This window comes from Rhynchophorus ferrugineus, unplaced genomic scaffold, assembly GCF_030347505.1.
Source record: "Rhynchophorus ferrugineus isolate W39M unplaced genomic scaffold, kcgeb_rfMv2 rfM11, whole genome shotgun sequence".
Lineage (NCBI taxonomy): Eukaryota > Metazoa > Arthropoda > Insecta > Coleoptera > Curculionidae > Rhynchophorus > Rhynchophorus ferrugineus.
In genome coordinates, this window is record NW_027472590.1 from 20,291,850 (window position 1) to 20,309,030 (window position 17,181).

A 17,181-nucleotide genomic window follows, 5' to 3' on the forward strand; every position below is an offset into this window, starting at 1 on the left:
TTCACATTTCATATCTTGTGTATATATATTAAATTAATATGTTCAAGCTTTAAGCGTAATGATGCATAAAAGATAGCAGGAATAACAATAATCGTGCCAAGGCTACTTTAAAAAGACCCGGCTTATGTTCAACAGATTTATTGAGGAATAAAATGTTTTTATCAAACGTCAGGACCCAGATAAAAGGGCTATCCTGTTTATTCCAGCCGCTTATAATATATGGTGATATCATCAGAAAGGCCGAAAAGCGTGTTAAAGCTGGGTAGTCTATACGTAATATCATGGTGGTTATGATGCATACAATATTCCGTTAATATGTCCAGGCTTCCGTCCACAAATTCTGTGGAAATTAAAATTATAATTATTAATTCAAATTTTCAATATCCCTAGGGCATGAGAAATATCGGTAAAGCAACTTTAGGATAAATGGTTTGGCTCGGTGAAAGGAGGTAAAACGAAATGAAACAGTAGTGTTTACATTATGTGACCGTTATTTATTGAAGTAAGATAAAAATGTGAAAAATACAAATGATAAAAACGGATGGCAGCGGTGTTACCTGGAGACGAGGCTTGGGCGGTCGATGCTGGCACGTCCAAACCAAACGAGGGTTCAGCACTAAATGACCGAAATACCCTTCAATAACATCCCATATAAACGTCCCGTGGTTGCCGCCAGCTATTCGTTGGCGGGTTCTAGTTGGCGCCGCTGGCACCCCGCCCGTGTTCAACATCTGGGATTACATTTCTGGATATTTTATAGACCGTTATTCCACGATGTAAAATTCGACATGCCTCAACGTCGCTACACAACGGTATATTTTACAAACCGATCCTTTTTTTTTTTAATGAGTTAGCAGATAATTATCAATCTATATCTATGGATAATATCGACAAAAAAATTAAAATATCCATACAATATATCCAATATAGGGATGCAACGATGTATCGATGACTAAAAATATCGAAAGTATGGATGCAACAATACATCGGATAACCAATAATTCCCGATATATTGATGGCCAACAGAATCGATACAATATATCGAAAGTAGTGATGCAACGATATATCAACAACCAAAATATCGATATTTATAAATATCGAGAAAACTCAAAACATCCGAACTAGTGATGCAACAATATATTAGATAACCGGTAAGTCGACGGCCAAAATATGAACTCGCTGAGTGCTAAGCCTATCCACTTCATTTCCAGTCACTCTTGGATACCATTGTAACATATTAGTACGACTAGAGAATTATTTATTGGTACCATTCACCGAGCTTTTACCTCCACGGTAAGACACAAATAAAATTGTGATGGTTACATGATGTGACCATTATTTATTGATATTATATAAAATGTAAGGAGATAAAATATTTTAAACAAAAAAAATTAACCGACTTCAAAAAATATATAAGGAACTAACTAAAAATTAAAAAATAATCAAACTAGATTTTTATCACAAATTAAAAACATTTTAAAATAAAATATGTACATAATAATTGTTGTAACAACTAAATAAAAATAAACAAAAACCTTATTTAATCTATCTCCTACACTTATTTTATATTCTACTATATACACACAATTTAGCTTAATACCTACCTAAAGCTATTTATCTATTTACAATATTATTTTAATTACTACCAACTGATTACTTTGAAATTGGTGCCGAACCCAAACTGCTATATTAATGTAGATTTGTTTTGTTGATAATTTAACTTTTTGTATATATCACAAAATTATATTATTATTTTTGTATTCGTTATCGTTTACTGTCGTTACTGACACCCCGCGCGTTTTCAACATCTGTAAAATGTAAAATTGGACATGCCTCAAGTTCGCCACATGACTATTATCATTTTCTGTATTTCGCTGGTTATCTGTGCAGTTAGCACGTGAGGTAGCTCGTCTCACATTTGATTGACTTCGACCACCTTCGAGTCAGATCGTGTCTCCTCGGCGTTGTTAACAATAAAGTAAGGAAAATTCTCGGGCACCGAATTTGTGACTAAGTACTAACAAATGTGAAATATTTTTACAATATATGCTTTACCATAAACAGTCATTACATGTATCAACTCTGTTCTTGGTAAATCTGTACAGAACCACAATTAGTATAAGATTTGAAATTACCGTTAGTACATAGTTATTTTATATTTGACATGTATGTCTTTATTTTTCATCATCATATCATTAAATGCATATCAGAATATGCATTTCTGTGAAATACAAATGCTAAAGTATTAAACAAAGCGCCAAGAAATTATCCTCAATCTTTAATACATTATATATTCTAATCATGGATTTCATAATAGTAACCGGTAGTTTTAATCATTATTCTAAATATTTACCCGTTTCGTCCATTGTCGGTGAATTAAATTTCCTCGCGTGCTCACCAGCAGGTGTTACGTCAGGTTTTATAGTTTTGCTGTAAAATGTCATCCGATCCAATGCTATTTAAATAATATCTGTATCGTTGTTCTGATGAGGAAACGTTTTGTAATTCTTGTTCAATAGTTCACGTTACTATTGGATTGTGAGCACAATGCCTTCACTCTTTCGCACATCGATTCCTGGATCGGGATTGCCCATAAAGTAAAAGGGTAAGAATTGATCATTAATTATCTTTATCTGTTGTTGCAATAACGCTTCTAATAAGTGATATATTTGTCCTTGTATCTGATATTTTTTAAGATTTTGTTTACCCATACAAATTTGAATATTACCAAAAAATGTCTGTAGTCTATTCAAAGTTATTTTAATATGTATGACGTATGTAGATCTAAATTTATGACGTCAAAACGTCACAATGTTACCATATCAACTCTGAGTTTTAGTTCAGTTTGACTTTGACATACAACAAAATACTATAAAAACTACAGTTAATTATCCAGTCACTATAGCTTATGGATTGGAGTTATAACCTCTTATCACTATTGCTTTTAAGAAGTTTGCATACGTCTGACAACTGGACGACTTGGACAGACTCATTCGTTTACGTGTTCGAGCTAATCAAACAGCATTGTGTCTCTTTTTAACTAGAATAAAATGGGAAGCAAAAAATTGTCTGATTCTAAATCGTATTTACAAATTGCGACAGGCAATACCTTAAACATCTTGATGACGTATGTATAAGAAAACTTTGAACGTCGACTATATCAATGCAGTTTATAAAAATGTAATATTGTTTGTTTTTGATTGTCATTTGTTGGCACCCTGGTTCGTTCCTAGATCACAGGAATACTGTGTCTGCGGAATCGGTTAATTTCATTGTGTCATACTAGCTGTTATTGTATTTGATGTGCACGAACTCATGACACTCTAATGCGAATATTAACATGCCTGCTTCTTTATAGCTGCCTATGAAGTTAGCACATGGAATAGCTCATCGCACATTTAATTGTCTTCACCACCTGGTGGCCTCTCCTTGGCATTGTTAACAACAAAGTAAAGAAAATTCTCGCGTGCTAAATTTGTGACTGACTAATAACCAATATGAAATAATTTTACAATGTATGCTTTACCATAAACAGTCATTACATGTATCAACTCCCTATATATTACAAAATAAATTTTCGAAAATTCCCATAAATATTTGACAATCAATAAAAATATCAATCTTTTGTGAGAGTAAAAATATTGGTGAAATTATCATTTGATAAAATTGTTATTCTTACTATTTTATTCGCAATTATTTTCTAACCATATAAACCTTCCCAGAGCTTATAAAGAACTTATTTTAAAACCAAAATTAGCCAAATCGATCCAGCCGCTCTCGAGTTTAACGAGACTAACGAACAGCAATTCATTTTTATATATACGTGGATGATTACTTACAGCAAGTAAGTTTCTGATATAAAAATATATACTACAGAATCTCCCCATGTAAACAATGCATTGATTTCATCCAAACGAATAGTTCACAATTAAGCAGACAATGTCGGTCGTTACGCAATCGACCAGTAAATTCGATAGAGTAAAAATTAGTGTTGGGAACTATCGACTGTCTAGTAATCTACTATTTTTTAATATCGACTATTTCAGTCCGACTAATTTTACTACTTTTACTATCGACTACTTTGAGTTACTATTTTCGGTTCTATTAGTTTCATTCCACTGATTTTTTAACGTTCGGACTTTGCCGTCCTAGCCGCGACGTTGAAAATAATGTGTAGAATTTATGCTTACATATATTTATGTAGTATATATAGTTTTATGATTTGCTTGCAATAATTTTTGTCTCCGTTGTAAATAACAACATATTGTACATTAATATAGCAGCATTCTGGAACTCTATAATACAGCACATTTTTTTTGTCAAAATTAGTTTTTTTTATTCAACTTAATTCCCTTCAAGGGTGATACACTGATTATAGCGACCCTCCAACTTTTCGATGCCATTTTTGTAGTACGATTTGTCCTTTGCTTCAAAATAGGCCTCATTCGACGAAAATGTCTTCCCAGCGAGCATTCTTTTGAGATCTGACAACAGGAAATAGTCGCTGGGGCCCAGATCTGGAGAATCCGGTGGATGAGGAAGTAATTCGAAGTCAAATTCATTGATTTTTGCCATCGTTTTCACTGACTTGTAACACAGTGCATTTTCTTGCTGAAGCAGCCCTTTCTTTTTCTTCAAATGCGGCCGTTTTTCGGCGATTTCGTCCTTCAAACGGTCCAATAACGTTATGTGATAGTCGCTGTTGATGCGCCTTCCTTTTTCAAGGTAGCCAATGAAAATTATTCCATGCGTATCCCAAAATACAGACGCCATAACCTTGCCAGCCGACTGTTGCGTTTCCCCACGCTTTGGAGCGGGTTCACCGTGTGGAGTCCACTCAGATGACTGACTGACTGTCGATTGGACTTCGTAGTGAAATGATGCCATGTTTCATCCATTGTCACATAACGACGCAAAAACTCGGGTTTATTTTATCTTCAAACACTGCTCCGAATCATCAACTCGTCGTTGTTTTTGGTCAAAAGTGAGCTATGTTGAATAGGAAAAAAACTAATTTTGTTAAAAAATATGTTTTACTATAGTAGGCCGGAGACTTTTCATTTGACCTGTTATTTGGTATCATTATTATATTCCTTTCTTTACACTACCACTTGCCAATTTAAAATTATTTAATATGAACTGATCTTGTAGCACAGAGAATCGAGCAATTATCTCCGTCCTTTTCTCTTTTAAAATTAAAACGGGAAGGAATTCGTACATCTCCGTCTGTTATCACGAATATAAAAACAGTCGAAGCGTGCATTTGACTGAAATAATAATTACTATTTTCAGTCGCTGGTTTTTTTACTATCGATTAGTTCGACTGTTGCTATTATTTTAAGTCGATAGTTCCCAACGCTAAAAAATATGTACTACAGAATTGCACTGTGTAACCAATACATTGGTTTTATCCAAACGAATAATTCACAATTAATCACACCGTGTCGGTCGTTACGCAATCGGCTTGTAAATTCGAGATAGTAAAAATGTTTCTTTTCTTTTCCAGATAGAACAGCCATCGGCCAGAGATCGAAAATAAACAATCGCATCTATTATTAAGTATGCGTGAGGTGTGCAAAAGTGGAGCGGTCGTGGCCGCCGTGGTGGCCGTACTCGAGAAGCAGTCCCGTCAGTTCAGTCCGCCGCCCAAGTTGCTGAAACCGCTCAAATCTCAAGATTATCGGGGCGAATTACCATCCGCCGACGAAAATAGCTCGAGTGGGAAACGGGACCCCATCGCAACCATAATAAACACCAACAAGAGTGTTTCTAAATATAGAGCGGACTGTCCGGAAAGTGCGGGCGTCGCGAACAACTTCGAACTGGCGGTGAAAGATTTCGATTCGGTGGTGGCGGACGTGGAGCGTACCTTTTCCGACGACCAGACGCGGAAAAACTCGTTGCCGAAGAGAGTGGATCGCGAGGAGGGTGGTGGTGCCGTCGACGGAGCGACGATAAAAGGTCACGGTGCGTTCGCTGTTCAAGATGGCAGATCGAACGTTGAAGCGGGTGGTGTTGTTCTAGACCGATGCGAGAAGGGTACTAGCGGAGAGTCGGCCGTTAACCCTCCGCAGGGGGCGGCGAGAAACGGGGGCATCAGGAAAAACTGTGTGACCATCGATTATAAGAGCGAGGATGGTGATTACGACGACGATGTTTACGCACGCCAAGGAGTTGAAAGCAGAAGGTAAATATTTATTAGATTTTTTTTTTAATTTACTAATACGAGGGTCACGAAATATTAATTTCGGGAATAGGGAAAAAATAGTTAAGCTGCGAATAGATTTTTGTTGTTTTTCAAAGTAGTTCGCCACCATGATCGATACACTTTTGCATACGCTGAAACCAATTTTCAAAACATTTATTCCATTCCGAATGAGGCATCTTCAAAACATTATTTTTTAACGCTTTAATAGATTCTTCGGGCGATGAAAATCATTGACCCCAGACAGTTTATTCTTCACGGATGGGAACAAAAATAAGTCATTGGTCAATAAGTGCCAAATCAGGGCTGTACGGCGGATGACCCATCAATTCGATGTTTTGCGTGCTCAAGTTTGAGAACTCGCATTGTCATGCTGAATACCAATCCGGCGTCTCTTGTTTGTCTTCCTTATTTCACCGAAGACTTCTGGCAAACAAATGGTTGTGTACCAATCAGAATTTACTGAGCTACGATCCTCTAGAAGCACTGTTGCAATATGACCAGTTTTCTCGAAGAAACAGGCCACCATTTTGTTTGAAGTGCTTCCTGCGCGAACAACTTTTGTTGGATTTGGTTCATCTTGAAACACCCATACAGTCGACTGCAGCTTACTTTCGGGCTCATACGAATATATCCATGATTCGTCACCTGTGGCGATTGTATAAACGTCTTTCGAAGCACCGCGATTGAATTTCTTAAGCGTTTCTTTGCACCAATCGACACGAGCCTTTTTCTGAGCGATTGGCAAATTGTGTGGGATCCAACGCGAACATAACTTTCGCATAGTTAAGTGTTCATGTAAAATCGCATATTTGCTGATGGAACTAATGCTTAGGGATGCGTCATTATCACAATAGATGACATAACGGTCTTGCTTAATCATTTCGCACACAGCATCGATGTTTTCTGGCACAACAGCCAATTTTGGACGACATTCACGAAACTCGTCTACTGCAACTGCAAAAACTTCAAATCTTTTGGAATCGATACAATTTCTGAAACCTTTGGAACCTAATTTTAGTTTTCAATATTTTAGGAAAAAAGTTTTGACAAACAAGAGGCTTGAACAAAACTCGTGATCGTTTATCAAAAAACTATTACCTATTATACCAGTCCAAAGTATTACCTATTATGCCAGTCAAAAGTATCTTACTACTTATTATTTACAATTTTATTTTTTTGCCCTAGCTAAAAACTAGCTTTCCAAAATGCTGCTATTTTAATTTACAATATATAGTTATTCAGAAGCAAACTACACAAAAAAACATAAAACCACATATATTACATATAAATCTATATAAATATAAATTCGGCGCATTACTTTCAAGGTCGCGGCTGGGACGGAAGGCCAAACTGTTAAAAATCAGTCGATAGTAAATAGTAATAAAATCAGTCGGACCTAAAATAGCGACTGAAAACAGTTACTAGTAAAAACAGTCGAACCAAAAATAGCAACAGAAATAGTCGATAGTAAAAAGTAGTCAATTACTGAACAGTCGATAGTCACTACACTAATATTAACATTATCTGATGCGGAACAGCATTCCCTGAGCGCCGTCTGTAGACTGATGATGATGGTAATGCATGAAATGCGAACAAGGACAGTTGTTGATCTTTAAAATATTAGTTCTAATTAAAAACAGGTATTAAGATGAAGTAGTCAATGTTCTTTAAGTCAATAATTTTTTTCCATGTTAGGCTAAAATTCCACAAAACATTTTTTTAAACAAACTATATACACAAATATATTTCTAATCATGCTTTATATTTTCGACTCTTCAATATCATGAATAATTAATAATTATTCCTGATTATATTCGAATATTTGTTAAAAAATATTTTAGTAATATATTTGTTTAAACTGTTGGAAAAGTTCAAAAATGTGTATTCGTACAAATTTTAATATATAATATATTTGGATTTGATTTAAAATAAATTGAAACACAACGAAAATTAATACATCGAGCCAATTTTTCAAATCTAATTTATTTTGTTTCATGAAATATGCCCGTGTACTATAAGTTAACTTCTGTGTATTGCAAAAGTGATTTTTATATTTAGATTTATGTTTATTTAATTTATCGATTCTTGTTCGAGATCTAAATTTATTCCAGCATTTTACCAATATCCAGAACAGTACCTGGATATTTTTCACGTTGCAACTCTGTTTTAAAAATAATTAAACTTATAATGTTGAATATGTGTATAAGTGGATGAAGTGGGTAAAAGGACGAACACGTCAGGTAATCGAAATAGCGAAGTCATATCGTCATCTAAATCATGATTAAAATTAACGGAAATTGAAAAGAAGTCCAAAATATCACGCTTGTTGATGGTTCTTATGATGACGATGTTTTTTTGAATTTTGAATTGAACCGACGTTGTTATTGACAATTTGCTTCATCAACGGTTCATATCAACAAAAAAACTCGATGTAAAAATTGTTGTGATCAGATGTCATTTTTAGGTTAATTTTGTATTTACATTTTGTTGAAGATATATAATTATTTCATAGGCAAAATTAGCAGCAGATAATGCGAAAATAAGTGTATAAGGTATGAATTATTAATAAAATATTATCATTTTATAACACTAATCTTGTAAATTATTATGGAAAAAAGGATATATTTTTATGTTAATTAATATTAAAACAGAACTTATCTGAAGATTATAGTAAAGGTAAGAATGAAATATGGTCATGTTTGTATACGTTTTCTGTCTATTTGTTGTATTAAACTTATATATTTCTGATTTTACAGATATTTCAAAATAAGGAAAAAACTATAACGAAGCTAAAAGCTAACGAAGTGTCATGAATTTTCAGCATAGTATAAATATAAGGTGTATTTAATAGAAAGTGGTTGGAATAAATTGATAACATAGTATTTGAAGCTTTGTGATTTATTATTTCTTTCGGTTTATATAACTCCTCGGGGCAGATAAATAATTATAAAATGTTACAAAAGGAAGAATATATATTAAAGGAACCATAACAAAAAAGACAGCAGGTTATTCGCTTGTATACTTCTTTATTATATTTAGATTGAACTCTTCTCCACACCTCCTATGAGGTAGAATTCCAGGCGCCTTTTTTTTATTTTGTGGTGATGTCCCCCTGTAGGCCTAATCCACCTAAGTATTTCCTAAGTATTCATTAATATTCCTAACTGCTAAAAGTAAGAAAAACAATGAAATAATACATTGCACTTTTAGTAAAACATATTTACTTTTTTACGTTTGGCTATTGTTGTATTTCTATCTTTCGTTTTCCTTTTAAATTACTTTTCTGTTGAAATCTCTCAAGCATAACCTCTATGTTCTTAAATATTTGGCTTTGTAATTGTTGATCGATTGATTTCAAAGTGTCAATTATATTGAAAACTCTGTTGGCAAAGTCATTTTCTGTCGTTGGTTCTTCCGCTTCTCCCTGTTTATATTTTTCTTGCAAGATTAATTTTCTAGTTTCTTTGTCCTGCGATTTAATCACTGAATGCTCTCCTAGAGCACTTGCTACATTATCTGCAAAAGAATTAGTGCCCATTTTCTCCTCATATATACATACCAAATGCACATGCTTGCACAGAGTATTCTTTATCGTATACTCTGGACAGCTATAGGCATACCTATGCATTTCAATTTTTCTTCCATTATTCTATTCATAAAACCCACAGTAAAATCTTTTTTTTTTAGAATACTATGCATTTCACCTATAACAAAAACCATACTCACATAAAGCACAATTATTAGGCAAATGTATATTAATATTACCTTCGCATTTATAAAAGAATGCAAAATTTTTCCCATGTGCATTCCATTCTTTTATTTTTAAATCAACAGCGATCATTTCATTAGGACTTCTAACTGAATTGATGTGTTTTTTATTAAATAGGATAGATCATCTTTATTAATGATATTTATCCTCTGCATTTGTGGGGTATCTATTTGTCTTACGTCTGAGAAAATTCTATCTGTTGTTACACCAGATTTCAATTTTTCAAAATATTTTTCTCAGATTTAAGAAGATACTTATAAATAATACTTAGAATAATCTTCAATTAAGCTCTGTTTCCATATTATTTAACATATCCTTTGTGCCATAAGAATCTACAAAATGTGTTTTATAAAATGATAATATTTTACTAATAATTCATATCTTATACCAATATTTTCGCATTATCTGCCGCTAATTTTTTGTATGAAATAATTATTTGATCTCAACAAAAAATATAAATACAAAATTAACCTAAAAATTACCATAAATATCCTCTGGTCCTCGTCAATAGAAACTTGTATGGCCATGGATGGCAAGGTCTTTTACTGTCGTCTTAAACGGCGGCCAGAAAACAATACTAAGCATTTAAAGCTATTTGAACGTAAATCAAGTCTTTATGTCTAGACGTCTCACTCATCACCACTATTTGAACTTAACATAAATACGCCGCCTCATCATCGAATACACAATTAACGTAGCCGTAGTCAGTATAACACCCCCCTCCCCAAGACATAGTCAGAGGGATGTCCCTGATCGTTGTCCCATTTGAACATCTTATAGTTGTAAAATTATTTTTGGGTATCACCTGCACCTCCGTCTGTCAGTTTGCCTTTGTTGATCTTCTGGATAACACTATTTTCAGAATTTCCAGGATAGAATAGGATATATAGAATACCCTATATAGAATGGTTTCCCAAATTTTAGTGACTCCTGATGTTTTCTAATTGTAATAGTTTATGACTAGCAGTCTTGGAGCACCTTCAATCTGCCTTTTATGACCATACAGCTTCCACTAAAAGCGGTAATTAATTTGATTCCTGTTAATCGAATGACTGCGCTAGTTACGAAATGTGAAATGTTAAATAACAAAAACTTTTATTTTATTTCTAAAACTGTTTTGTTTCACGGAAATAAGATACAAAACGACACTGAGGGTTTAAATTTATTCTAATATAAACCAAACTCCTATCTCTAGGAGTCTTACGTATCACAATGTTCAGTCTTAACATAAGTACAATATCTCATTCCTTCGAATACTATACTGTCTTTGTAACTAGGACTATATGTATAGTCTATATGGATTTAGTCACGTTACTTCTTGAATATTTTAGTGGCTGGACCTATAGCTTAACGTGATCATAGACCAAATTAGAGATCATCCTAGAAGACATCCAGTCTTACCCAGGTTTAATCACTGGCGTGACTGTAATGGTTACTTCTTATCAGATTTTGCACTGTGTAGGGCTAAATTTTGCACCCAGGGCGTAAAACAAAAATTATATTTAAATAAAACAATTTAACATCTTAAATAAATAAAAACGGAAATCAAAATAGAGTATATAACAGTTACTTACACAATAAATATCAAAATAAATAAAATAAGAAAATAAAAAAAATTCTTAACATACGAAATCTTGATCTGCTGAGCCACCAATTTTCAGAGACAAGGGTGTAATTAAAGATACACTTGAAATATAACAAGTGTATTTTATATAGTAGGGAAATATAAAGAAACTGACATTTAATATTAGTGAATGCTAATAGTACGGTTAATTAATTATGCTGAAGGATCATAATACCGATAAATAATAGTATGGATAAATAAATGTACCGACAAGTAATTGAACTGATAATGGATGGTAATGATAATATCAGTAACTCGTAGTGACAATGGTAATCAGTAGCAATAACGGAATAAACATGGTGGTTAACAACAATCTTAATCCATAATAGTCTATAACAATGACAGACAATTGTAACAGACAATAGAAATAGACAAAAAATAACATACAACCAATAATAGCAACAATTTAGAGCAATGATAAACATGATAACTCTCTACCCTAATACGATACATACAAATACAATACAATAATAATGGACATGCGATGAGACCAGCTGAAGCAGACACACGAAATCCCATCACTAGGGTTAGTACGCCTCTCTAGGATAAAGCCAAATTCTCAAATTAAAAATAAGCAACTTCGACTATGCTGAAGGAAATAAGGAAAAAAGTCAAAGACAAACACGCTAGCTACGTTGTCGCTAAGAGCCGACAAGAACCACATTTGGTGGCCTTTATGTATGCTTCAGATTGTCAATCAATCATACCACACATCAGTTAGTTTAGCATCAGTTTCTGTCTTATACAGTAGTTACAACGTATACTTTATAGTTGCAACCACAAAACTATTATCTTTAATCTGTACCAATTTAAAAATTACAGGAAAGGTAGGAATAATTAATAAAATAGCGGAATATAAAACAGATCAAGATAATTGGATAAATATATGGAAATTAAAAAGAGGAAACTCGAATACTCACACAATCACTACACTACACATTAACTCACCATTTAATAATATCAGCTTGGGTAGTACAAAACCGTAAAATTAAAGTAATGACATGCTTCACAGATGAATTCTTATCAAGTTCTAATGTCTGTTGGACATGCTAAGATATTATATCTGGCAAATACAACCCGAGAATAAAGGACTAAATATATTGTCATTCATGGCAATTTTTTCTATTGCTGGGCAAAGGTGACAGGTCCTATAAAAAAAGTAAATAATTACTCCATAATAGAAAGCTACATTAAAAAAATCAAATTACTTAGGCGTTTTAAATATTTTGCAGATGCCGTAAACTTTCTAATAACCGATTCTGGGGGTTCTAATTTATTTCGAACCACATGTATTTTTATGTTCTCTTTCTAGATAAAAATGTTTAAAATATTAGGCTAAAATAACTCACTTTTACTAATCTTGTCTAGAGACATTTACAACTACAAGCGCAAATCACAAAGTGCATCCATACCCTATTTGGTTCGAACCTATCGAAGCTGTAGGACCATCCTGTCGACTTAATAAACTACCAAAACTACCTTTTAAAATTAAAGGAGCATGGATCATTTTCCAAAATAGCATCATTAAAATATCTACAAGATATTTGTTTATACTGACAGTTTAACGATTTTATGGTATAAACAGTTAAGTAAAAAAAAATACAAAAAAATTAAACCGACTCCAGAAAATAAATAAGGACCTCACTAAAAGGTAATAAATAATCAAACTTAGATTTTTAACATAATAAAAACGTTTTAAAGTAAAATATGTAAATAATAATCATTGTAATAACTAAATAAAAATAAACAAAAACCTTTTGTAACATATCTACTACACGTATTTTATATTCTACTATATACACACAATTTAGCTAAATACCTACCTAAACCTATTTATCTATTTACAATGTTATTTTAACTACTACCCATTGATCACTTTGAAGTCGGTGCCGAGCAACAAATTAGATTTGTTGTTCGTATAATTTAATTATGCCAGAAACTTATATTATTATTTTTATATTGTTTGGGCTCAACGCCGACTTCAAACGATCACTAGCTTTGACTAGTAGATTTGACAAATGTTCTAACCAAACCAGAACAACAAAAAGTTGTTGCTCCGGTCGGGTTTTACACTGAACTACTTCCGTTTTTCCGTTACATCAGTTCAGAAATAACATTATACACAAATATCTGATTATTTTAAATAAAAAAATATGTGAAAATTTTGTACATGCCTTTGAAATTTGAGGGTTTCCCTTCATTTCTCCCCTTCCCCCCATCTGCTCCTAACTTGGTTCCAATGAGACCACCTCGGAAGTGCACTCTTTCGAATAAAAAAAGAATGTTCAAAATCGGTCAATATATGACGAAGAAATCGCGAATATACATTTTGAAAACTATACAGCCGAACATAGAACGCCACCTGCTTTTTTGAAATCGGTTAAATAGCACAACCAAATATAGAAGAATCTTGGAAAGAACAATTTAAGGTAGGGATATTGGTTACCGAGAAAACAAGTACACAGGTTTTTGCAATAGGTACATTTTTTGTAAGTATCGATATTTTTAAGAAAAAATTAAAATAGAATTATGTTGAATTGTTCGGCTGTCGATGAGATTGTTTGTCCGAACACTCACTCTATTTTTGGAAGGAATTTGCACGAGAACTAAAAACACTGATTGAAGAAATACTGATTTATTTCGATATTAAATGATACATGTGGTCGACGGAAGAAATGATAGGATATTAGATTAAGGTGATGGAAGTACGGTAGCGCTGTGGAAGTGTTACTGTTACAAGGGGGTAGAGAAAAGAAAAGAGAGCGAGACGTCGTCGTGGTGGTCTTTTATAGCCGGGAACCACATGGTACCAATCCACCGGTGTTGCCAACCTTTGCACTTGATGTAGGTGAATGCGTGGTGGCCTAAAGGGTCATAGCAGTCGCTCCAAGGTTATTATAGGAAATTCATTAAGAATGTTACTAAAGTCACCAAACCATTGACTAAATGTTTAAAAAAGAACGCCAAAATCACGATCGACAAGGAATACATAACAGAATTCGACAAATTTAAGAAGAATAGAGTTCAACACAACTCTTCGCGAGGAATCAACGTGGATTGCCTCTGCATACAAGTATGAAAACATTGAGTATCCGATAACTTTAGTTAAGATTAAAGGACAATACTCAATTGATATCATCACACCACGCTTACGTTTACCACCACATAATTATAGTGAAATATTAGCCTAAAAAATATATATTTTTTCTAAATATCTTAAAGATTGCCAATTTTAAAGGCTTATTAATAATTATATTTCAGCTAAAAAATATCGATATATCGATATTTTTTTGCACTCCCACTCTAAGGTGTATTTTTGTGTCTATAAGAAATAAAATTTAATTTTTTTAATTAATTCGATTTGAAAGTGAATGTTAAAAAATATTACACCAATATTAATATCTTAAGATTTGAAAAGGAATATAGTATAACTGTTCAAGTGGTTTGAACGATGCATATCCAGGAAACAGTCGGTTACCTATTTACTTTAAACAGACGCCCACATACAACGCTATTTTTAATGGACGCTATTAGTTTTTAGTATATATTTAGACGGCTGAATTATTTTCATCGCGCATCACTCCGATTTTTCAATGTACGATGACAAAATGTGTCAAACAACGTAACAAGGAAGATTTGTTGTTTCTTCGGTCACTTCCGCAAGCTATTGTAGTCGTCTAAACTGGATATGTCTGGATAGGAATATTTTTGACTTGATACACCACACACTGTATAAGAATTGATGGATTTTTTTATGTAAAATCATCTTAATTTTCTAGCTTGAAAATAGCGTTCGATTATAGTTAGAAGATTCTTGATTTTTTTTTTTGTTTGAGCGAACTTCATTTTCACATATTTACATATTATAAAAATCAGCTTCCACATATTTGTGTCCCCAAAATTAAGAAAACAGTTAATAACTGACTAAATGAAATTAACTGAGTGGGTATTTTTACAAAAAAATGCATTTTAATAGAAACATTTTTATATATATTTTATTCCAAAGTTCTAACTAAAGTTCGCTTTCGCTTTACGTTATTTACATTGTGTAATTAAAATGTATTTATTCGTACTATCATTAGTCATTTGATTTTATACATTTTGCCCATCTCTCATGCAATTTATGAATGCCATTCCAAGAGAACAGTTCCTTCTTTGAGCTATATAATTCATCCAGCTACTTTTTAACTTCTTCGAAATCGGCGAAGTGCTGCTCGGTAAGCTTGTGTTATATCGATACAAAAAAGTTTATATTCGGATAGAGCCATGTCTGGAGAGTACGGCGGGTGCTGTAAATCTTCATATCCAAGCGATTTGAACTCTTCTTTAACTGGTTTTACTGTATGGCATGCTGCAAAATTAGCTTATCATATCTTTGAACATACAAACACTCGATATTTTCAGAAAATATAAATCTATAAGGCTGTTATCAAATCATAACATCGCATACATAGCTAGTGAAATCTGTTAAAACTAAAAAGTAATTACCGACTATGAATATTTCACAATGATGTGAATGAGAAAACCAGCTGAATATCATGATATTGCCGCCCAAATCAGAATGGAACCATGCATTAATGTAACAATGTTAACGATAATTCGTCGAACCATACCACATCATCATGTATCCAGAGTTTATCCATGAATCCATGAATGTTAGCTCTGTGGATCTCCCGCTATACTGTTTTTGTCAAAAGAGTTTACACAAGTAAGTTTTGAGTTCTGCTGTCGCTCTTGCCACGCTAGTTTCATATTGTCTGACAACAATCATTTTTAATGTTCGTCGGTTCTGTCAATTAACTTTGAGTTTCGCTCACTATTCATCTTCACTGATAACGTTAAACAATTCAACTGTTTTGATTACAGATAATCCCAACGATTCCCAACTCTTTCGTTTTAACCGCCGCAGAACAAAGAGTATGAATACACTCAAATATCACTTATAAGACTTGGCATGTAAACTCAGCAATAGATGCGCGTCGCATTATTTACACGGTAGCAGTGTTGCCAACATGCAGCAAGATGTACTATATGTTGTTCTTTTCTTATTTTGTCTCTCATAATGTAATTATTTTCAATGAATGTTGACATTTTACTGTAAATTTTAATATTAGCTTATTCTTTTCTTGTATTTTCAGGATAACGTCGAATTCGAATAACGGGAAATTGAATTTGGATCGGTACAGTTGCGATTCTGAGGAACTGGTTGTTGTGCTTGGCTATGAAGACGACGAGATCGACAGTGATAGCCTGGAGGGAAGCAGTGATAGTGACGGGGATTGTTTTATCAATCACGGATTAGCTACTATCGCTGAAGAGGAACGGATTAGCGGCAGCAGTGTACATTCCTCTAAAGGTTAGTTTGGGTGATATTTTAATCTTTTAAAGTAGTTTATTTGTCGATTTTAATTCCACCGTAGTTATTTTGATTTGAATGTCGCGATCATTTAATTCTAAATAATAAAAAAATATCTTATGCATATATTATAACACAAGTATACACAATAATTGGTATCACCTTTCAATTTTCGCTTGGTGTAGCTGCTGTCCTTGCTCATCGCTCTTATCGTCCAAATCTTG

General features: G+C 33.3%; 1 protein-coding gene and 1 long non-coding RNA gene across 9 annotated transcripts in view; one reads left to right on the plus strand and one right to left on the minus strand.

Moving 5' to 3' along the window:
• The window catches only part of Liprin-beta (liprin-beta 1), a 144,401-nt gene that overhangs the window by 77,424 nt on the left and 49,796 nt on the right, over nucleotides 1-17,181 (plus strand). For all 8 annotated transcript variants that reach the window (XM_076417369.1, XM_076417367.1, XM_076417372.1 and 5 more), the window contains exons 2-3: nucleotides 5,507-6,187; nucleotides 16,740-16,957. In XM_076417369.1, the coding sequence (XP_076273484.1) occupies nucleotides 5,562-6,187; nucleotides 16,740-16,957 (844 nt within the window). In that variant the 5' untranslated portion in view covers nucleotides 5,507-5,561. The remainder of the gene's footprint in view (nucleotides 1-5,506; nucleotides 6,188-16,739; nucleotides 16,958-17,181) is intronic.
• LOC143204867 (uncharacterized) lies at nucleotides 9,680-10,166 on the minus strand. Its single transcript, XR_013007691.1, has 2 exons — nucleotides 9,974-10,166; nucleotides 9,680-9,912 (listed from the first exon to the last, which is right to left on the minus strand). It is a non-coding gene; the product is annotated as an uncharacterized LOC143204867 (long non-coding RNA).